Source organism: Dromiciops gliroides, chromosome 4 (genome assembly GCF_019393635.1).
Source record: "Dromiciops gliroides isolate mDroGli1 chromosome 4, mDroGli1.pri, whole genome shotgun sequence".
Classification (NCBI taxonomy): domain Eukaryota; kingdom Metazoa; phylum Chordata; class Mammalia; order Microbiotheria; family Microbiotheriidae; genus Dromiciops; species Dromiciops gliroides.
The window spans coordinates 211,656,714-211,681,161 of record NC_057864.1 but is presented as its reverse complement, the minus strand read 5'-3'; the positions used below and the strand labels follow the sequence as shown (position 1 = coordinate 211,681,161).

Sequence of the window (24,448 nt, the reverse complement as noted above, 5' to 3'; positions counted from 1 at the left end):
TATATTTTTAAATGATGCTCTTTTCTTCCTTTTTTTTTTTTTTTTAAATCACTACCACTATCCTCTTATCCTCCCTTAACTTCCCTTGGCCCAAAGCCCTTCCTTGTTACAAATATAGTAAAGCAGAATGAATCCATACATTGACTACATCTGAAAATATACATTTCATTCTGTATCTTCAGTCTAGCACCTCTGCCAAGAGGAGGGAGGCATGATTCATTGTCAATCTTCTGAAGTAGTAATTAGTCACTGCAATGATTATAGTTCTAAAGTCTTTCACAATTATTTTCCTTTACAATATGGTAGTCATTCTGTAATTTGTTCTACTGGTTCTCTTTTAAATGTCAGAAGGATACTTAAGTGACCTGTTGGCATATTTCCAAGTTGCTTTCCAGAGGGGTCAGATCAATTCCAGAGTTTCTCCAGTAGTTGGTTGGTTGTTGTCCTTCATTCTTGAAGAGGACCAAAATAATGTCAGGGTCAGTGTGTCCAGTTGTGGTTGATCAGACCAATACAAACTCAGAAGGCTCTACTTAGGTTGAGCACAAATAGTCCATATGAACATTTGGAGTAGAGATGGCTCTAAATTTGCACATCCCACATTTCACCAATAATGCTTATACTGTGATTGATCTCCCACAATCCCTCCAATAGCTGTCTTTTTTGGGTCATCTTTTCTAATTGAGTAGTTTTAATTTGAAATTATCCTATTATTAATGATTTAAAACAGTTTAATATGGTTGGATAGCTTCCCTTCTTTTTTTGAGGACTGCCTGTTTATCTCCTTTGGCTATAATTGTCATAGATTTGTATCAAATCCCTATATCCCATGGATGTCATTTTATTCTTAGTTAACTCTTTCCCTTTTAATTCTAAATGCATTAGTTTTGTTTCTGTAAAACCTTTTTAGTTTTATGTAATCAAAACTGAATGACTGATAAAACATTTGCTAAGCACTTACTATGTGCCAGATAGTACTTTTTAAAAATACCTTTATATAACATTTTAGAATGGAATTATTTTTTTCCTCTCTTTCTGCTGGGTTTTGTTGGTGACATAGATAAAGGTTGATGATTTCTGTGGCTTTATTTTGTAACCTGCTAATTTACTGAAGTATTAGTTGTGTGAATTAATTTTTAGTTGAATCTTTAGGGTTTTCTCAGTAAACTATAGTATCTGCAAAAAGTGAAAGTTTTGTTTCTTCTTTACACTTATTCCATTTCTTTTTCTTTTCTTATTTCTATAGCTAGTATTTCAAGCTATCTAAAAAAATAGTGATGGTAATAGACAACCATACTTTATCTGACCCTGGTCTAACTGGAAAGGACTTAAGCATTTTGCTTTTACATATAATGCTAGCAGATGGTTTGATAACATTCTATTTATGTGTGTGTTTTAAAAAAAATTTTATTTTTAGGGAAATGAGGGTTAAGTGACTTGCCTAGGCTCACACAACTAGTTAGTGTCAAGTGTCTGAGGTCAGATTTGAACTCAGGTCCTCCTGAATTCAGGGCCGGTGCTTTATCCACTGTGCCACCTAGCTGCCCCCTAAAAATGTTTTTAACATCAAAGTTTTATGTCAAAAGCTTCTGTATCTCCTGATAAAATGGTGTGATTTATATATTTTTTCTTATTAATAAGGCCTATTATGTTTATGGTTTTCCTAATATTAAATCAACTCTGCATTCCTGAGATAACTCTAACCTGGTCATTGTATATGCCTTTTAATATGTTGCAGGCCCCTTGCTAATACTTGTTTAATAATTTTGAATTTGTATTTATCACTGATATTGGTCTAGAGTTTTCTTTTTCTACTTTATTTCTCCCTGGTTTAGGTATCAGAGCTATATTGGTCTTATAGAACTAAATTTATTAGAATCCTTTCTTTCTCTATTTCTGCAAACAATTCCAATGTTGGAACTAATTTCAACATTAGAATGACTTATTCTTCAAAATTTTAATAGAAATGACTTGTAAATCCATCTGTTCATGGATTTTGTCTTTAGCAGTTCATTGATGGCTTGTCCAATTTCTTTCTTTCTTTTTTTCAGGGCAGTGAGGGTTAAGTGACTCCCCCAAGGTCACACAGCTAAGTAAGTGTTAAGTGTCTGAGGCTGGATTTGAACTCACGTCCTTCTGAATCCAGGGCTGGTGTTTTATCCACTGCACCACTTAGCTGCCCCAATTTCTTTTTAAAAAAAATTACATTATTTAAAATTTCTGTTTCCGTGGTTTTTTTTTCCCCCTTGGTGAGGCAATTGAGGTTAAGTGACTTGCCTAGGGTCACACAGCTAGTATGTGTCAAGTGTCTGAGGCCAGATTTGAACTCAGGTCCTCCTGAATCCAGGGCCAGTGCTCTATCCACTGCGCCACCTAGCTGCCCCTTCCATATTCTTTTAACCTAGTTATTTTATATTTTGTAAACATTCATCCTTTTCACTAATGTTTTAAGTTTTGTTGACATATAGTTGGGGGAAATAGTTTGAAATAATTTCATTTATATCTGCCTCACCTATTGTGAAACATTTTTCTTTTTTATACTAGCAATTTGGTTTTCCTCTTTAAGAAAATCAAATTAATTAATGGTTTATGTATTTTACTGATTTTTCTTATAAACTAGATCCCAGTTTTAGTCATGAAATCAATACCTTTTCTTTAGAATTTGTATATTTTGTGTTTGGTTAGGATTTTGTGATCTATCATTTTCCTATGTTACAAATATATTGGCTTGTTTTTTCTTCTGTTAAAGTCTTTAGAGATACAATAGTCTCCCTTCAGGAGTGCTTTGGTTGCATCCTAAAAGTTTTGGCATTTTAACTGTTATTATTTTCCTTTTTGAAATTATTGTTTCTATGATTTGTTCTTTGCCTTAAACTTTATAGGATTAAATTATTTAATTTCTATTAAAATTTCAGTCTTTTCTTCAAATGCCCTTCATTGATTATGATTTTATTGTACTGTCATCAGTAGATGTGTTTAATATGTCTGCTTTTTTGCACTGTAAATTTTTATAAAGATGTTATCCATAGCTAAGAAATACGTATATTTCTTTTAATTCTCATTCAGTAATTGCTAGGAATCTATAATATTTAAGTTTTCTAAAATTCTACTCAGGCCCTTAACTTCTTTATTCTTTATATTTTGTTAGTGTGTCTAGACCAGAAAGGTCTAAAGGGGACATTCAACTATTATAATTTTATAGTTTACTTTTTTCCTGTAATTTGATTAACCTTTCCTTTGTTTAGTTGCTATGCTGTCCCATGCATACACATTAAGTATTGGTATTATTTCATTATCTATGGTGCCTTTAAACATAATGCAATTTTGCTGCTTTTCTCTTTTGAACATATCTTTTTATTGTTGCCTTGCCTAAGAGCATGATTGCTATACCTCTTTTGAATTCATTTGAAGCCTCATAAACTTTAACTCCATGAAATTTTTCTCTTAAATATCTTTCTTTGAAGCAAAAAGTTGTACTCTGATTTTTGATCCACTCTGTTACCCTCCTCTTTTGGGGGGGGTGAGGGGGGGAGGAGTGTATCCTATTCATGTTCACTGTTGTGAATGTTAATTATTTATTTTCCTCCATCATACCATCTTTCCCTCTCCCCTCTCCCCCCAAATAACCCTGGTCTTTACAAAGAAGATGGTGGAGAGTAAAGAAATCTGATCAACACTAATAATCTATAATTGAAATGGTCTGTTCTTTTTAAAAAAATATTCTCTAACAACAAAATACTACTTTTTGCATGCAAGGCAGATCAGAAAAAGGGCATGCAGTCATAGATCTATACCATTTATAGCTTGAATCTCTTTCCATTAATATAACAAATTCAACATGTTATTTTCAAAGCTATCCTGTTTCTGTCTCCCATTGACCTTTCATATGTTCTCTTCTGTGTATTAAAAAAACATGCTCAATGACCCTTTTTTAATCTTTTTCTTAAAATTGTGGTTACCCTGTTACCAACTTTTCTAAAAGAAAGAACGATATGCTTATATTAATATGGATAGCCAAGCAAAGCAAATCTCCACATTGGTCATGACCAAAAATGTATCTCATTCTATATTTCAAGTTCTATTAGAAGGTGTGGGTAACATGTTTCATGACTGGTCCTTTAGAATTATGGCTTCCAGTTACATTGACCAGAGTTCTTAAATTTTGTTATTTTTGTTTGTTGGTTTTGTTTTTTTGGTTTTGTTTTTTTTTGCAGGGCAATGCGGGTTAAGTGACTTGCCCAGGGTCACACAGCTAGTTAAGTGTCAAGTGTCTGAGGCCATATTTAAACTCAGATCCTCCTGAATCCAGGGCCAGTGCTTTATCCACTACGCCACCTAGCTGCCCCAGTTTTGTTATTTTTGTTAACAATGTTAATGTGATGGCATAAATTATAATCTGGGTGTTGCTCACTGAACTTGATATCAATTCATGTTTGTCTAAAACTGCTATCTAGTAATTTCTTATGATGTGACAATATTCCATTATATCCACATACTGTAACTTGTTTAGCCACTTCTTAAATTGAGAGGTATTCATTTGTTTCTAGTTCTTTGCCACTACAAAAATAATTTCTATACATATCATGTGCAATTGGATTTTTCCATAGCCCCTCCAACAACTATTTTCCATTTTTTGTAATTTTTGCCAAAGCAATTAAAAAGAAGGGGAACCTCAGAGTTGTTTAATTTGTATTTTTTTCATTATTCGTAATTTGGGGCATTAATATGCTGCATATGGTTTTTATAGGTTAGATTTCTTCCTTTAAAGAATTGTCTGTTTATATCCTTTGAATACTCATCTACTGGGGAATGGCTCTAGTTCTTAATAGATTGAATCAATTCTTTATATATTTTGGATATGAGGCCTTTATCAGAGAAACTTGCTACAATTTTTTTCCCTCTTAACTGTTTGCTTCTAATTTTAACTGTATTAAATTTCTGTGCAAAACTTTTTAAATTTTATGTAATCAAAATTGTCCATTTTATCCTCTGTGATTCTCTCTATCCCTTGGTCATGAAGTATTCCCTATCCACATGGCTGACAGCTAATTGTTTACTTTCTCCTCTAATTTATTTATGCTGTCATTTTTTATGTCTAAGTTATATGTCCATTTGGTATTTATCTTGGTATATGGTGTGAAGTGTTTGTCTAAACCTAATTTGTAACAAACTGTTTTCTCGTTTTCCCAGTAAAATTTCATGATTATTATTATTTTTTATTTCTATACAATAATCCTTGGGTAGTTTGCTTGATATAGCACTGGACAATTAAATTACTTTAGGTAGTAGTATTGTGTTTATTATATTGGCCGAGTTTACTCATGAGTAAATTAATATTTCTCTTTTGTGTATTTATGTAAAGTGTATTTTGTAGTTGTATTTTTATAGGTCCATTGTGTATCTTGGTAGGTAGATTTCTAAGAACTTATGCATTATGTATTTTGTATGGTATTTATCTTTCTTTCTCTTCCTTCTGGGCTTTGTTGGTAAAACAAAAAAGTTAATGATTTCTGTGGTTTTATTTTTTTTTTTTGCATACTGTTATTTGCTAAAAATTGTTTGTCTCAGTTTTTGTATTAACTCTAGAGTTGAATAAACTACCATATTATCGGCAAAAAGCAGTAATTGCTTTTATTTTGCCTATGTTTATTTCCTCTATTCTTCTTGTCTTATTTCTAGTTAATTTTTTGACACTTTCTTCAAAGGCTATTTACTGCACATACTTTTTATTATGCCGTAGTCAGTAAAGGACATACTTACTATTTCTGATCTTCTGTATTTGTAAAGTTTTCATGGTCTGATATATGGTCAACCTTTTTTTTTGGCAGGGCAATGGGGGTTAAGTGACTTACCGAGGGTCACACAGCTAGTTAAGTGTCAAGTGTCTGAGGCCAGATTTGTACTCAGGTACTCCTGAATCCAGGGCCAGTGCTTATCTACTGCGCCACCTAGCTGCTCCTATGGTCAACTTCTATAAAGGTTTATAAAGTTTTCATTCTTTCAACTTTATTTCTAGATGTCTCATGGAGTCATTAGCTTCCACTTACCCAATTTTAATTTTTAAGGAATTGTTTTCTTCAGTGAGCTTTTGTACTTCTTTTTCCATTTAGCCAATTCTGCATTTAAGTAATTTTTATCAATGAATTTTTATACTCTGTTTCCATTTGGCCAATTCTGTTTTAAGTTGTTATTTTCTTTAATAATTTTTGGTGCCACTTTTACCAAGATGTTAATTGCCTTTTCATAATTTTCTTCCTTTGCTTTCAATTCTTTACCTAATATTTTCTCTACCACTGTCACTTGATTTTTTTTGGGGGGGGGGAGGGGAGAGGCAATTGGGATTAAGTGATTTACCATGGGTCACACTATTATGTGTCTGAGACGAGATTTGAACTCTGGCCCTCCTAATTCTAGGGCCAACGCTCTATCCATTGTGCCACCTACTTGTCCCCTCATATGACTTTGAAAATAATTTTTTAGCTCTTCCAGGAATTCTTGTTGGGCTTGTGTCTAATTAACATTTTTCCCCCCTGTAAGGCGTTACTTGTAGCTCTTTTCATTTCACTGTCTTGTTCTGAGCTTGGGTCTTGATCTTTTTATGATCAGGTTCTTTTTTGGTTGTTTGCTCATTTTCCAATTCTATTACTTGATTTTTAACTTTCTCTTAAAGTTGGGTTCTATTCCTGGTGGAGGAACACCATCTCAAGTTTTAAGTTTTTTCAAATTGCTATTTTCAGAGTTAGTTCTGGGGGTTTGGAAGTTTAAAGTGCTTCCAAGATGGGTAGAGGTGTGGTCACTGCTTTCCTGCTCTGTATTCTGATCCTCATCCAGGCAGGGCCCCTCATCTTTTCCATGACATAATTTTAAGTTTAATCTTCATTATTAACATTTTCTCCATCACTTTCTAACTTAGACAATCAACAACAAAAAATTAATCAAGCTCTGATATTCTTCAATTCCTGAATTATGAATGCTTACACTGAAAATTTAACAATAGGCTTTCACAAGTCAGTTTGGATCTGGCTCCAGCATACCCCCAGCCTTATTCCTTCTACGTCTATTCTTTGACCTCATTGTGACTTCTTATCCCTTGACCACTCAGACCATCACACTTGCTCTGGACTCACTTTCTTCCCTTCCCAATCTTGACCCATTAGTGAACCAAGTTAACTCTATACTATGCTCTGCTCTTGAATCCCTTGTTCCTTTGTCCCATCTCTGCTCAGACCTGGATTACTGCCTACCATCTTCCTCCTCCATTCTTTTTCATGTGCTAGAATGGAGTTAGAGGAAGTCATGAAACTGACTAGGTCCAGCCATATTGGCCTATTTGCTGTTCCTCACACAGGATATTCCATCTCTCATTTCCAGGCCTTCAATATTTATATAAATGTTTCCTGTCCTTCCTGCCTACCCCCACCCCAGTCTGGAATGTTCACTCTCCTTACCCCTTAGAATTTCTGGTTACCTTCAAGACTCAATTCAAGCACTATCTTCTGTGGGAGGGTTTTCCTGGTCCCCCCAACTCCAATTCCCTCAGCTTCTAGTGCCTTCGCCTCCAAGGTTTCCATGTGTCATCTTTATATGTGGCATGTGTTGGTGTATATGTACATGTTCACACATATACACACACATGTGCGCGCGCACACACACACACACACACACAGTCTCCCCTCTTAGAATGTAAATTCCTTGAGGGCAGGAAGTGTTTCATATTTGTCTTTATATCCCCAGAGCTTAACATACTGTCTGGCAAACAGCAAATGATTAATAAATGTTTACTGACTGACACAGTAGGTTTGTAATAAGTACTTGTTGATTGATTGATGAAGAAGAGGCATTTCCCATTCTCTGTATAATAGTCCTTCATGGCTCCCTCTAAGTTCTTTTCACAACTTGCCCCTTACAACATCAACAATAATAGCTATTATTTATGTGGTGCTTTGAGGTATGCAAAGCACTTCACAAATATTATCTCATTAGATTGTCACAACTCTGGGAGGTAGGTGCTATTGTTCCCATTTTACAGATGAGGACACTGAGGTTAAGAGAGGCTAATTGACTTGCCCAGGGTTGAACAGCTAGAATGTGCATAAAATAAGATTTGAACTCAGGTCTTTATGACTCCAAGGCCAGGGCTCTATTGAATATGCCCCCTAAACTATCAATAACAAGAGACAGTTATTTAATGCCTGAAAACCTGTAAAGTCCTTTATATACATTATCTCAGTAGGTCCTTATAACAACCTTATTTAGAGGAACCTTAACATTGGATGTGGAGTGGTTTCCCTATTACCAATTCTGATGTTTACTGAAAGGTTCTCTCTTTAAGACCCTGGGCACTGTGAAGAAATCTATCAACCTCAAAGCGGCCTGTTTTTGATTAATTCCTTTTTTGTCATGGCCAAACCATTTGGAGCCTATAATCTCTTGGATCAGAGGACTGATGTTAAGCAAATCGTGTACTTAGAAGTATGTTTCAGGGTGAAGCTTGGACAGATTGTGGGAAGGACTATGTGTTCTTGCCCTAAACCTTGAAAGTAGCCTGGACTCAAGCACATATAGGTTTGTGTTAGAAACCAGAAGACTCACTCGCTGAAGACAGTCCCTAGCCTATCCCTTGGTCTGGGTATGTGAAAAATATCTTTTTATGAAGCAGAGAGTAGCCACATTTTGGCTGTCTCAAAAATCCCAGCAGTGCTATGTGTTGGTAGTCTAGGACTTAGTGGTAAAGAAATACAAAACGAAAAGAGTGAACAGCAAGTACTGATTTTTCCCCTCCCTCAGGGCAATGAGGGTTAAGTGACTTGCCCACAGTCACACAGCTAGTAAGTGTCAAGTGTCTGAGGCTAGATTTGAACTCAGATACTCCTGAATCCAGGGCCAGTGCTTTATCCACTGCGCCACCTAGCTGCCCCAAGTACTGATTTTCTAATGTTTTACAGATCTGGGCAAACCCAGAAAGACGACCCCGTTATCATAGCTGAGGATGAACTGGGGCTGGGGGTTTATGGAGGCACATTGACCATCCCTGACCATTTAACCTGATCCACTCCTTTATTTCAAATCTAACATCCTTTCTTAAATAAAGGATAGAAGGAAGGAGAAAACTGAGGCTGAGAGAGGGTAAACATCTTGCCCAAGCTCACAGAACTAGCCAATGTCTGAAACGGCATTTTAATTCAGATCTTGCTGTCTCTAACTTCAGTGCTTCATCTGTTGAATCACCCAGGTGCCTGGGTTTCATTAACAAATCAACCTTTGGGCTTCAGTTTCCTTATCAACAAAATGAAGGAGTCGGACTAGATGACTTCCCAGGTCCCTTTTTGCTATAATCTAAGATCCTCAGATTCTAAGAAATTCAGATCTAACCCAAACTACTAATAGAATGCATTTATTCCTATTTAAAACTGGGAATACTATCTGAATACGGATGGACTTTCTTCTGGTCATTTACATAGCACTTTGCCATTTACAAAGGGCTTTCCCACATCTCTATGAGGCTGGTACTTCAAGACTTCAAGAATATGCAACTTCATTTGTGTGGGGTCTCCATCAGGGTGATGTCATGACTTTAACTGAATTGGATTTAAGTGAGGGAGTGCTGTACAAGGTCACCTACCTCATTCTCTCCTCCAGAGACATCTGGGTCCAGTGGCAAGATATAGATCACAATGACTGGAGATGGCCTCGGATATTTAAGGCAAATGGGATTAAGTGACTTGCCAAGGGTCCCGCAGCTAGTAAATAGCTGAGGTAAAATTTCAACTTAGGTCCTCCTGACTTCAGGGCCAGTGCTCTATACATTGTGCCACCTAGCTGCCCTTGGAATCAGGAAGACCTGATTCAAATCTGGCTTCAGACATTTACTAGCTCTATAACTCTGGTCAAGTCATTTAACTTCTATCTGCCTCAGTTTCCTCAACTGTAAAAAAATAGGAATCACAACAGCACCTTTCTCCTAGGATTGTTGTGAGGATCAAATGAGATGATATTTGTAAAGCATACTGTAAACCTTAAGAATGCTATATAAATATATTATAGCTATTATTATTACTTTTTTTTTTTTGCAGGGCAATGGGGTTTAAGTGACTTGCCCAGGGTCACACAGCTAGTAAGTGTCTGAGGCTGGGTTTGAACTCAGGTCCTCCTGAATCCAAGGCTAGTGCCTTATCCATTGCGCCACCTAGCTGCCCCCTATAGCTATTATTATTAACTTTTCTTTTTTGTGGGGGGCAATGAGGGTTAAATGACTTGCCCAGGGTCACTCAACTAGTAAGTGTCAAGTATCTGAGGCTGGATTTGAACTCAAGTCCTCTTGAATCCAGGGCTGGTGTTTTATCCACTGTGCCACCTAGCTGCCCCTATTATTATTAACTTTCTTTCTTTGGGGGGGGGGCAGGGCAATGAGGGTTAAGTGACTTGCCCAAGGTCACACAGCTAGTAAGTGTCAAGTGTCTGAGGCCGGTATTATTAACTTTCAAAGAAAAACCCAGCATCACCTCCACACTATGATGAGAACGTTAATGCTAGCATTGTTACCCCCCATTTTACAAATGAAGAAACAAAGACTCAGAGGATCTAAAGCCTTGTCCAGGGCCAAAGAGATACTAAGCACCTGAGCCCAGACTTGAGATCACATCTTTGGGCTCCAACTCCAGTGCTCATTCTATTATACTGGACTCTTCCTCTTAGAGAAATGACAAGCATGATATTGTGGGGTGAGAAAGCTGGGCAGAGATGAAAAAGTCTAAACATTTACTAGAAACCGTAAACAAAAACAAACAAAAAACGAACCCAAAACTTGTTTGTTATTTGTCTTCTCCCTTGGAGGTTGCTTTTTAAGCAAAGCCTTTGTAAAATCTTCATGTATATGGGAAGGAAAATCAAATGAGATAATGCACAAACCTCTTTTCTAGCTTTGAGGGTGCTATATAAATGCTAGGCCATTATTATTATTGTTGTCCTCTAGCTTCTAATCACAAATTATTTTAAGCACTTTTATTTGATAAAATATTTGCGACTCTTAAAAAACCCTCCCATCTAGAATAAACCTTTCCTTCTAGGAATATAGCAAGAGAAGAAGTTTGAGATTGACCTATGGAGGTTTGCATGGGTCATTCCCTGTGAAACAGGCAAGAATAGGACTTCCGGTGATTCCACTTAGTCAGTGATTGTAAAGTTATTTTCTAGACCATAGTTTATGATTGTACATTTCATTAGCATGCTCACTTGGACCACACTCTTTTCAAGACAGGAAACAGTCCTGCTGAATGTTTTTTTCTCCTAACTTCCAGGCAACAATGGAAATCAGATGGACTGAAACAGAATCAGAAAAATGTCAAAGTTCCTGGATGTTCTATAAGTTGCTTAAGGAAAATGGACCGACTTACCATACCACTCATCAACCCACGCAAAAGCCTGTCTGTGCCCGATCAGCAGAATATCTCGGACCACCTGAAAAGCGGAAGCAAAACTCCTTGTCACAAAATCTTCTAAGAAATAAATTGCCCCAATTTCTGGTTTCCCGGGGAAAACAGGTTTCTTAGTCCCACTCACTATATAAATTGCAATCATTCTTATTCATTAAAAAAGTAATGGCACTTTAAAAAAAGAGAGGGGGATGTATGGCAATGTATCTGAGAATCATGGGGTCACTTTCACTGTGTGTTTATGTTTAGGTCTTAAAAGGATATACTAATGACAGCCCTTTGGCAGCAATTCAAGCAAGGCAATTAGCTTCGAGGTTAGTTACCTGTGGAAAGCCTGTCCTCACTTATCTTCAATTAAAACAGCTGATGCTTTTCACTTACTGAGTCAGGGTGGCATCCCTCATTATCCCAAGAAGACTGAGGTATGATTGTTGGAAAAGAACACAGTAATGTGCACACCGGATTATAGGCTAAGAGCCATTATATACTTTAATGAAAATAGCTGACATTTATGTAGCCCTTACAAAGTGCATTTGATCTTACTTGATCCTCACAAGGGCCCTGTGAGTTGGGTAGAGTAAGGATAATAACTACTTACTTTACAAGGTTGTTTTGAGGATCAAATGGGATGATGTAGGCAGAATGCTCTACAAACTTTAAAGCACCATGAAAACATCAGCCATTATTGTTATATTATATCATATTATGTCATATCATGTCATTACATTATATTCCAAATCTTGTGTTTGTGGGGGAAACCTTTCCTGGTGCCCCTTAATGCTGGCACCTCCCCTCTGAAATCACTTGCAATCTATCCTGTATCTTGTTTTTTTTTTTTTTTTTGCAGGTAATGAGGGTTAAGTGACTTGCCCAGGGTCACACAGGTAGTAAGTATCAAGTGTCTGAGGCCAAATTTGAACTCAGGTCCTCCTGAATCCAAGGCCGGTGCTTTATCCACTTTGCCACCTAGCTGCCCCCACTGTATCTTGTTTGCATATAATTATTTGCATGGACTTTCCTTGGCCAAAATGTGAGCTCCTAAAGGCAGAGATTGATTTTTTTTTTCTTGTACTCCCATGCTTAATACAGTGGCTGACACACAGTACATGATTAATAAATTCATGCTGAGTGTCTTTCCACTTTACTGAGCCTAACTCTTTTGTCTTTGAATAACTATTTTCCAGAACTTGTTTACATTTAAAATTGCATTTACTGAGTAAATTGCATTTAAAAAAATATACTGAGGACACAAGAATAAAGTTTCAACCCAAATACCCTCATAGTTTGACTTTTTTCTTTCAAAGAGCTGGAAAAGATGTTGGATATTCTTTCCACCTGCTTCATTTTATGGGTTTGTTCACTGCAAGTCATTTCCTTAATAAAGGAGGCGATCCTGTGAGCACCTTGACAGCAGGGATGCTTTTTGTCTTCCTTTACATCTCTAGTGGTTAACATAATGATGGATCTATAATAGGCACTTAATGAATGCTTCTTGACTTGACTTAGCACATTTCCTGGCACACAGTAGGTACATAATAAATGCTTGGTTTGGTGACTTGACTTTTAAATAAAGAAGGAAGCCATATTTGTCATGAAAGAGATAAGAACTAATACTGTCTGAATACAGACTGAAATATGCTTATTTTTCACTTTCATTCTATTTTTTTTCCATTCAAGTCTTCTTGTACAAAATGACTAATATGGAAATGTTTTACATGACTGAATATGTATAAAGTGTATTGAATTGCTTACACTCTCTGGGGGCAGGTGAGGGGAGGGGAGGAATGAGGAAGGGACAGAATTTTTAAAAAATGTTTAAAAAATTGTAATTGGGGAAAAATAAAATATCATATTTTTTAAAAAGAGATTAGATAGGGGCAGCTAGGTGGCACAATGGATAGAGCACCGGCCCTGGATTCAGGAGGACCTGAGTTCAAATACGACCTCAGACACTTAACACTTACTAGCTGTGTGACCCTGGGCAAGTCACTTAACCCCAATTGCCTCACTAAAAAAAAAAAAAAAAAAAAAAAGAGAGAGAGAGAGATTACATAGTAAGAGAATTTAAAGAGATACAAGATAACTAGAACCATATCCTCTGTGATGCAATCTAAGCAGACCTACCCCGAAGTTGGCCACAATATAAAGTATGCCCATGTTGATGATGAATGGGCCCCCTGTTGAGGATTTACAGGAGGATATGAACAATTGTTGCACCAGATGAGATGGCAGGGATGGGCTGCATGCAGTCTGCAATTCTGGAGGGAGTATTTTTACATTTTTATGAAAAACATTTAAATTTATGGGCTCTGTGAAGCATTAAAATAAATATTCTTTGTTCAGCACAGTGCCTGGCACAAAGTGGAGGCCTAATAAATGTTTATTGATGGACTGACTTATTCATATAGTACACGTGCACAGGTGTATATTTCTGACATACTTGGGTTTTTTTCCCTTTTTTTTTTTTTTTTTTTGGTGAGGCAATTGGGGTTAAGTGACTTGCCCAGGGTCACACAGCTAGTAAGTGTCAAGTGTCTGAGGCCGGATTTGAACTCAGGTAACGCCTGACTCCAGGGCCAGTGCTCTATCTACTTCACCACCTAGCTGCCCCGCGTACTTGTTTTTTTGTACATGCACGAGTGTACCTGTGTATGTTTCCATGACACACACAGTGCATCTTAACATTCCTTCCATCCTGCCGAACCTATCCAGCGACTGACAAAACCTCTCATCTCATGCATGTTTCAGTAAATGATAGACTTGAATTTTGTGGGTTTTTGTGAAGCGGGAAAAGTGCTTATAATGAAGTGTTTATTACTCAGGGCATCTGAGGAGCGAAAGAGGCTTTTATGACATGGAAGGAGGAAAACACACGTAATGAAAATGAGCAGCCAACATGCAACAATAGACACTTGAGTGCTGAGTATGTGAAAATGATAAGATTCAAAGAAAGAGCAGCCATGGCATCGGGAAATACACCCATTACATTAGGCACAACACAGCTGCCTGTCGGAAAGCAGGATTCAAGAATGCTTCAAGAGTTCACATTTTAATGGCTTTTCTGACTGTGAAGGGATTCTTAAGAAACAAAGGTGTTCATCGAGAGGCCTACTTGGAAATTTGAAACCCATGGAAATGCCATCCCCAGATACTAATTAGTCACTTTGATGCCACAGCAGGTGTGTTTTCTGAGCTTTGACAACACTTTATTCTATTTAGGAATGGGCACCAGGGAAAATTCAAAATCCTATACAATGCTGGGAGGTATTTTGAAGATGAGAATAAAATTCTCAAGGTTAGGCTGAGTCACCCATGGGAAAATTACTGGGCTGGTGCCAGGCAATCTCATTATTAGCTTCAGGAGAAGGAATGATAAAACTCTGTAATGGTAGTGGCCTGAGGGAGGGGATATTGTACTGGCCTCAAGGGATGGACAGCAGAGATGTCTTGGGAATGATGTCAGAGGGGATATAAAGCTGAGTCGGAAAGTGGAATTTGTAACTCTGAAAGCAATCCTCCAAGATGTACTTGCCCATTCAGGAACACTGGCCTTCTTGCTGATCCTCATAGCTTAACTCTGGGCTCTTCCCCTGGTTGTCCCCCATGCTGGCTTCCCTAGCTTCCTTCAAGGCCCTTATACAATCCTACCTCCTACAAGAAGCCTCTCCTGATTCTCTTTAATGACAGTGCCCCTTCTGTTGATTACTTCCATTTTCTCCTGTATATATCTTTTCAATACGTTGTTGTTTGCATACTGTCACTCCTGTTAGACCGTAAGCCCCTTGAGGGCTGGGGCTGTCTTTTACCTTTCTTTGTATCCAAAGCACTCAGCACAATGCCTGGCTTTATATGAGGTGTTTAATAAATGTTTACTGACTGACTAAATTATTGCTGAATGGCTGGTGGCAGAAGGGGAGTTAGACCTTTATTTCCATGTGTTCCAACTATACTAATCATTATAGGCTCTGCAGTGGTCAGGGAGCTGGTTCTTGAATAAAGCTTGGTGTATTAATTCATTGGGGGCAACTAAGTGGGGTTCATTACATAGAGGGCCAGGCCTGGAGTCAGGAAGACCTGAGTTCAAATTTAGCATCAAGGGGCAGCTAGGTGGTGAAGTAGATAGAGCACTGGCCCTGGAGTCAGGAGTACCTAAGTTCAAATCTGGGCTCAGACACTTGACACTTACTAGCTGTGTGATCCTGCGCAAGTCACTCAACCCTGTTGGCTTCAGTGTCCTCATCTGTAAAATGAGCTGGAGAAGGAAATGGCAAACTGCCCCAGTATCTTTGCCAAGAAAACCCCAAATAGGGTCATCAAGAGACAGACACGACAGAAACAACTGAACAACAACATCATCAACAATACTTATTCATTAATTAAAACATTAAGAGTTTTCAAATTCAATCCACATTTAGTTGCTATTTATGATACCAAGTTTTCCATGGGTGAGAACTGTGGAGGCAGATAGAGACTGTTCCTTGAGCACTCAATTCTAGCACTACTTTTTAAGTGCTAATAATAGCTAACATTTGCAGCATTTACAGGATTTAGATGTCAGCAAAATCCTTTACACAGAGAAAAGGGGAAGGGGATAGGCCTGTGACTATATTGCTTAAAGAGAAGTCCCAAATGAGGAAATTCTCTCCATTATTGTAGGTTGGCACCTTCTCTACAACATATAGATACAGTTGCCTAAAGCAGTGGCATCAAACTCAAACAGAAACTTGACACATATTGACTTAGAAAATCATAAATGAACATCAATGTTATATTGGCTTTTTACTTATTTTGTTCAACATTTCCGAGTTTGATACCTCTGGAAAAGCAATGAGGTGAAACAGGCAGTATGGGCCTCAAGGCCTGCTCTCTAGCCACCGCATTAGACTACCAGTGATGCGCATGCCTTAGGTACATCATCTGACTTGGTGAAGAATTCTGCAAAAACCAAGTATTTCGATTCTGGATCCTCAAGTTAGTATTTCAGGTCTTTGCCATGTGTTATAGATAAATGCAAAGATCTGCAGCCTCTCCTACAACCCCAAATAATGCCCAGGCTAACTAGATGGGGTAGAAATGGAAGAAGGGCTTACATTTTTCACGTATCCTATGCAGACCAGGGCCATGTGCCTATTCCTTACAAAGCTAAGTCACTTGGGGCACCTAGATGGCCCAATAGACAGAGCACCAGCCCTGGAGTCAGGAGGACCTGAGTTCAAATTCCATCTTAGACACTTGCTAGTTGTGTGACCCTGGGCAAGTCACTTAGCCACACAAAAAGTTAAGCAACAGGTTTTATTATTTCCAATTTATCCCATCTATAACTTGTGTGTATAAAGTTGTTCACATGTTGCCTCCTTCCTTAGTCTGTGAGCTCTTTAAAGGCAGAAACTAGGGGCAGCTAGATGGAGCAGTGGATAGAGCATCAGCCCTGGAGTCAGGAGTACCTGAGTTCAAATCTGGCCTCAGACACTTAACACTTACTAGCTGTGTGACCCTGGGCAAGTCACTTAACCCCAACTGCCTCACTAATAAAATAAATAAAGGCAGAAACTAGCTTTCACCTCCTTTTGTATCCCCAGTGATTAGCACAGTTCTTGGCACATCTGTTGTTGTTGTTGTTATCATGTCTGAATCTTTGTGACTGCATTTGGGGTTTTCTTCACAAAGATACTGAAGGGGCAGCTAGGTGGCGCAGTGAATAAAGCACTGGCCCTGGATTCAGGAGGACCTGAGTTCAAATCCGGCCTCAGACACTTGACACATTTACTAGCTGTGTGACCCTGGGGAAGTCACTTAACCCCCATTGTCCCACAAAACCAAAACAAAAAAAGACAAAGATGCTGAAGTGATTTGCTATTTCCTTCTCCAGCTCATTTTACAGAAGAGGAAACCAAGGCAAACAAGGTTAAGTGACTTTCCTAGGGTCACATACTTAGTATCTGAAGCTGCATGTGAACTCAGGTTTTCCTGACTCCTGGCTCAGTTCTCTATCCACCATGTCACTTAGCTGCTCATTTGTAATAGTAGAAGAATTTTATGAATGGTGTGCTATGGGATTTCATAATCAACTTGCCTTGGAGAGGTCGTGCATACTTTTGCACATACATCTATGCACCCTGGTGGTGCCTTTCCTTGGCCCCACTTAAATCCATAGCATGGTTTTCACTCACCTTGTGTACAAATTGTTCTACTCTGGTCTGAAGTCCCCAGACTTCGAATTTCACAGTCACCAGTTTGTAGGAGCACATGATTGGTTGGTGACTATCTCTCCAGCCTTCCCTTAAATGTCCTCTCCCTGTTTTCTCTGATTTAAAATGTTTAGGATCCTGAAAAATAAAAAAAAGGGAAAATTGTGAGTTAGAAGTACAATTAATAAATACAAGTAACTCAATGTATGTATCATGCAAACCAGCTGTTGGCCATTTCATCAGAAACTTGTTTTCTAAGAAAAAAAAACACATCTCAAGAAGTATGAAATTAAAATGTGGGAAAGACATTATTATAATCAGAGCCACAGCTAAAAATAACTGCACTAGGGCAGATCAGTTTGGGGTGGGGAGCGTGGCACGGAGTCCAGTCTGACTGTAGGTACAGTCATGCCAGGAGAGGAGGTCGAACCTCCCCCAGACAGTCTGGGTTGGGGGGAAAAGGCGGAACCCAGGCACCCATATTTAGCCATCATCTTGTTATCAGGACGCTGGAGATGGTGGCATGGAGGTGGTCCCAGTCTAGCTGTCTAGGCTTTTGGAATAAAATGAAGTTTATGTACCAAAATCACTCCATGTGAGTTCTGACTCTGATCACAGTGGCATCACATACAGTGAAGCCAAACATTGAGGTAGACAGTTTACAGATTTAAACTTAACCATATGTCAACCATGAGACCCATTTTAGTGCCCTATAAAGGAGAAGCCCACGTGGTCTGAATATCTTAAATTCTTAGTCCTGGTGGGCAGCCAGGTGGTACAGTTAAGTAGATAGGGTGCTGGGCCTGAAGTCAGGAAGACCCAATTTCAAAACCAGCCTCAGATAATTACTGGCTGTGGGACACTGAGCAAGTCATTTTAACCTCCGCCTGCCTTAGTTTCCTGATCTATAAAATAAAGATCATCATAACACCTACTTCCCAAGGTTGTTGTGAGGATCAAAGGAGATAATAATTGTAAAATGCTTGGCACAGAGTAAGCGCTATATAAATATTAACTATTATTACTAAATATTTAGGCTATTGCTAAAAATGACATGAATATTCCCTTGGCAGAATCCTAGGTTCTGGCTGTGTTTGTGGATATTCAGTTGTAAAGTGAACATTTTAATATGTCATTATCTCAAGAAAACATTTACAGAATACCCACCAGGAGCATAACTGCATCAGGTCTCACATTACGCTCACCCTCACTGAGCTCTATTTTATTCTCTGTTCTATGTGGGAGGAAACTCACCAAGTACAGTCCTGGAGGGGAGGAAACAGGACTATGCCTGCAACCTGCTTTTTCACAATTTGATTTTCAATTCTTTCCCTGTTAGGAAAACGATACAGCAAATACTATGGCAGATCTCTCTTCTGAGACTCATAAAAATATCATAGGCCCCAAATCCACTCTATGGCCATGCAGGAGCTTAAGTGGGATCATCTTCTCTGTACCTATCAATGGACACTCAAGATCTACTCTTAGGTCCTGATGACGGTCCCCTTCACTTATTATTATTTTTATAATTCACTGAATCTTGCCAGCATATCAAAAATAGTTGGACATGCTATGCAGAGTTCCACACCTCTGGTTCCTCACTTTTTTGTTTATTTGGTTTTTTCTTTTTTTTTTTTCCTTTGGTTCCTCACTTTTGCAAAGAAGGTAGGGGAGGGGAGTTGCTTTCTTTGGGGTTAAAATTGGTCATTATAATTCCTAACATTGAGTTTCAATTGCTTTCTCTTCCCAAGCTTTGTCATAGTTGTCACATTCAAGTTTCTTATAGTATAGTAATATTGTAATATATCCATGTATTGCAACTTCTTTTAGTCATTTTCCAGTAGATATTTATAGAAAATGGTATTAGACTATTGTGCTGTAAGAAATAATGAACAGGAAGATTTCAGAAAAACTTGGAAAGACTTAAGTAGACTGATGCTGAGTGAAGTGAACAGAACCAGTAAAACATTGTACACAGTAACATTGTGTGATGATCAACTGTGATAGACTTGGCTCTTCTCAGCAATACAATGATCCAAGACAATTCCAAAGGACTCATGATGGAAAATGTTCTACACACCCAGAAAAAAGAACTGTGGATTCTGAATGCAAATTGAACCATACTGTTTCTATTTTTTTGTTTGTTTTTTGTTTTCTTTTTTGAGGTTTTTCCCTTTTGTTCTAATTCTTCTTTCACAACATGACTAATGCAGTAAAAAATGGTATTAGAAATATTTGAGTATCTGTGGGGCCTTCCTTTTAGTCACTGATCTCCTTGGGGCACATGCTTTGGTGGCAGAAACTTTGGGTTAGAAAGTAGGGCAAATGGGTCACTCAGTGGATAGAGTGCTGGGCCTGGAGTCAGGAATATCTGTGCAAAAATTTTGTCTCAGACCCTGACTAGCTTTGTGACCCTAGGCAAGTCACTTGACATTGGTCTGCTCAACTATAAAATGGGGGTAATAATAGCACCTACCTTCTAGGCTAGGTGTGAGGATCAAATGAGATAATATTTGTAAAGTGTCAGATATTTATTAGGTACTTAATAAATGTTTATTTCCTTCCTTTCTGAAGATGGATAGTTGTTTTTTCAAACAATGCATTCTGTGTTCAGCCACTGAATCTTTGGCATTCTGTGCCAACTGAGAAACCTCTGTTTAAGATTCATTCAGAGCTCCCTCTCAAAAAGCACAACCCCCAAATTTCAATGCTTGCATTTCCAAAGAAGTACAGATGTGAGTTGTGATTTCCTGAGACTAGTTGTGAAGTACAGATGTGAGATGTGGTTTCCTGCCTGTAAGGCAGAGGGCATAAATATTAGGTAACTTTCAAAAAGGTCTCCTGTAACTTGGGAGAACTTAATGGGGATTCAGCCCAACCATCTTCAAGTATCCCTTCTTCCTCCTATACTACAAAATGCAAGGGAGAAAAAAAAAATGAGTAAAGACGGGAACTGAAGTCTGTTGGGCAATGTAAAGATGAGTCGGAAAGTGGAATTTTTAACTCTGAAAGCAATCCTCCAAGATGTACTCTTCCATTCAGTGACACTGGCCTCCTTGCTGATCCTCAGATAACACATTCCATTGCTCAGCTCTGGGCTTTTCTCCTGGTTGTCCCCCATGCTGGCTTCCCTAGCTAACTTCAAGGCCCTGATACCATCCTACCTCTTACAAGAAGCTTCTCCTGATTTTTTTTTTAACTTTCAGAATCTGTTCTTTGGTTATTTATCCTCACATGTATATGGCTATACCAGTTGTTTAAAAGGTTTCCAGGGGTTGGGCCAGGTTGTAGGTGACAGCACATCGAGGGGTTGAGGAACCAGGACTGGAAAACTGGAGTGTAGAGCAACAATCAATTAATAGGTCAACATTTATTAAGTGTTTACTCTGTGCCAGACACTATGCTGTGGGAAAATAATAATAGCTAATACCATATCACACTGAAAATTTTGCAAAATACTTCACATGTATTATCTCATTTGATCTTTTTCACAAATGACACCCTTTATGAGGTGGGTACTACTATTAGCCCCATTTTACAGATAAGAAAACTAAGGCTGCAAGTGGTGAAATTGTTTAACCTCTCTGTGGCTCAGAAATGAAGTCATTAAATAGAAAACAAGGAGACATATTGGCAGGGGTCAAAGAGTTAGTGACCAAGAAGAGGTGGGGGGGGGGCACAGTACTCTCAAGAAAGAGAAATCCCCATTACTGAGACATCCTACTATCCCAGCTTCAGCTGACTTTACTCTTCCCTCATCTTAATGAGGGCTGATCCCAAGTCAGCCCCCCCCCCCCCAATTTATTAACTGTGTGTGAGGCACATGCTAGATGCTGGGCATGTAAATAACTGTGCATATACAAGATGATAAATACAGTGCAAATAGGAGGGCATCTCAGAGAGAAGGCACTGGCAGAGCTGGTGGGATTCAGAAAGGTCTCTTGCAGAAAGTGAGATGAGAACAAATCTGAAGGAATCTGGGAAAGCCAGGAGGCAAGGAAGAAGAGTATTCTGAGCACAAAGGAGAGTCAGTAAAAAGGCATGAAATGCCATATTTGAGGAATATCAAGGACAGTACTGCTGAATTATAGAATATGTGGAAGGGAGTAAAGTATAAGAAGAATGGAAAGGTAGTAAGGGACTGGGTTATGTTGGGCTTTAAAATCCAAACAGAAGGTTTTATATCTGATCTCAGAGGTAGTAGGGAGTCACTGGAGTTTACTGAGAAGAGGAGTAACAGAATCAGAATTGTACTTTAGGAAGATCACTTTAGAAGTTAAATGGAGCATGGAATGAAGTGTGGAGAGCCCTGAGGCAGTTAGACCAATCAGCAGACATAGTCTATTATTATTATTATTATTGTTGTTGTTGTTGTTATACTAGAAATAGTCTAGACCAATGGGGATGAGGGCCTATACCAAGATGGTGGCTACATGAGTGGAGAGAAGAAGACATATTTGAGAAAAGGTGTAAAGGTGGAAATGGCAGGACTTGGCAATAAACTCAATATGTAAGGTGAATACCAACGAGGAGACTAGGATGGTACCTAGGTTGAGAGCTTAAATGAATGATTCAGGTTGAAAGCCAAGTGAGTCTGGCCAACAGAGGCCTGCAAATGTTGAAAAGTTAAGGTAGAGAAGGGAACATACACACTTTTCTGACAGATGCAATTGTCTGGTGGATCGTGGGGCCTAAGCTGACCTCAAGATAACCAACTGAACACAAAAACAACCAACTCAAAGATTTCCATTTAAAACTCAGTCACCACCGACCTTAAAAATAGGCAAGACACTGAAATGCCACATATTAAATTTCAGAAACAGACAATGTCTGTTAGCAGACGGAGGCTTCCAGTGACCTAGCGCCTTCCTAGGGTGTTAGCCTCAGATAGCCACGTGCCTGGCCCTCATGAAAAATACCTGAAAGACCTATGGGTGATAAGAAAATTGAAGAGAATAAAAGATAGCATTCATGAGGCACTTTACATTTTGTAATGCATTGTAGATGTTATTTCCTTTAAGTCATAAAACAGCCCTGTGAAGCAGGAATTCTTTTCACATCCATTTTACAGTTGAGGAAAATGAAGTTGAGGTGACTTCACCTGGGTCACCTTACTAGTCAGTGTCTGAGGCAGGTTTTGAATTCGGGCTTTCCCATCTATCTCCACTCCAGTGTTCTTTCTGAGCTTTGGGAAGCATTTTGAGCATGAGCATCGCACGATTGGGGAGAACTAGAGAAAGAGGCAGCATGCTGTGTGAGTGTTTATTAACAAGAGGTAGACCTCTAGGGGGAGGGGAGGGTAAGGCTAAATGATGAAGTGTTACCCAGAGGCCATGCAAGATATGGGTAGCTGATGGTGGAAGTTAAATGTGTGAAACTCAGACCTTCCTTACCCCTTACTTAGCCCTGGCTTCTCTGCTGAATCTATGTCTCATTCCTCATTTCTCTAAGATGTTTGCTTTCTGGATTTTTCTTTTGTTTGCATTTGTTTTCAAAAAAGACTTCAAAAAAAAAAGACTATGTGGTTGTTTTTTATTGTATTGGCTTATGTGTATATGGGGGAGAAGGTGAGGATTACCCAAGGACACAGAAAGAAATGCATTGCCATTTGGAGGCTTGTGAGTTACCAAAGAGATTTTATTAATTTTCCAGAGCTGAGAAGAGATTAAATGAAACAGAACAGTCCCAGATTCCCCTGGATAAAATGAGTTTTGGTAGGAGGAGGTTTTCATAAGGAGAAGAAAGAGAAAAAGTCCTTCAAAGGGAAGTGGCCTTGGGCTAATTTAATAATGATAGCTAAAAAGCCCTTTATAAGTTATTATCTTATTTAATCCTTACAACAACCCTGGCAGGTAGGTGCTATTATTACCCCCATTTTACAGATGGGAGAACTGAGGTAGGCAGAGGGTAAATGACTTGCCCAGGGTCCCACAGCTAGTAAGTGTCTGAGGCCTGAGTTTAGACTCAGGTCTTGCTGACATGAGGCCGGTACTCTATCCACTAGCCACCTAGTTAGTTTCCTTTTTCCTCTCTCTATTTCCCAACCTAAACAGGATAAAGGGCCCTATTTTCCCCCAGAGAGGGGTGGAGTGAGGGGGAGTGACTAAAGGAAGAAGGCACACCCATGGATGCCCAAAAGGAGGGACTCCACCCTCACCTGGGTGGGTACCACTCCTATTCCCCTTCACTCAGATAATATTGAGCTATTTGGATTTCTAATTGCTGAGATGACTCATGCTAAAAATTCCAGTGGTGAAAAATATACATCAAAGCAAAAAGAATGAGTGACAGGGTAGGGTGGGGTGGTTGTGGTCTTTCTTAACCAAGAGGCAAAACCCGGGCAGCAATTTGATGAATTAACAATAGACTTAGAGAATATAACTAGGAGAATAGTGAAGGCAAAGCGCAGGGAGAGAACCAAGTACAATAAATGGAAAAGAGGTCAATAATCTCTTTATCCCAAGGGTTCTTAATCTTTTTTTTTTTTTTGGTATTACAGACCCTTTCTTGGTCCAGTAATGCCAGACTAAGATGCCTTCTCAGAAGAATGTTCTTTTTAATGCATAAAATAACATGCATAAGATTGCAAAGGAAATAACTATATTGAAATAATTATCAAAGTATTATCCCCAAAAAAGACAAATTCATGGACCTCAGGATAAGAATCCCTACCTAAGGTAAATGCGCAAAAAATCTTTGAACCAGGTTTCACTGACAAAGTTCTAGTTTCAAAGATATGCAGGGAACTGATATAGATTTATAAAAATAAGAGTCATTCCCCCAATGGCAAAGAACTGGAAACTGTAGGAGTGTTCATCAATTGGGGAA

General features: G+C 38.6%; 1 protein-coding gene across 2 annotated transcripts in view; it reads right to left on the bottom strand.

The window, feature by feature from the left end:
- PITPNC1 (phosphatidylinositol transfer protein cytoplasmic 1) overlaps positions 1 to 24,448 on the bottom strand; it is a 395,894-nt gene that overhangs the window by 25,145 nt on the left and 346,301 nt on the right. For both annotated transcript variants that reach the window (XM_044004819.1, XM_044004820.1), the window contains exons 7-8: positions 17,603 to 17,758; positions 11,394 to 11,457 (exon numbers count right to left, since the gene is read on the bottom strand). In XM_044004819.1, the coding sequence (XP_043860754.1) occupies positions 11,394 to 11,457; positions 17,603 to 17,758 (220 nt within the window). The remainder of the gene's footprint in view (positions 1 to 11,393; positions 11,458 to 17,602; positions 17,759 to 24,448) is intronic.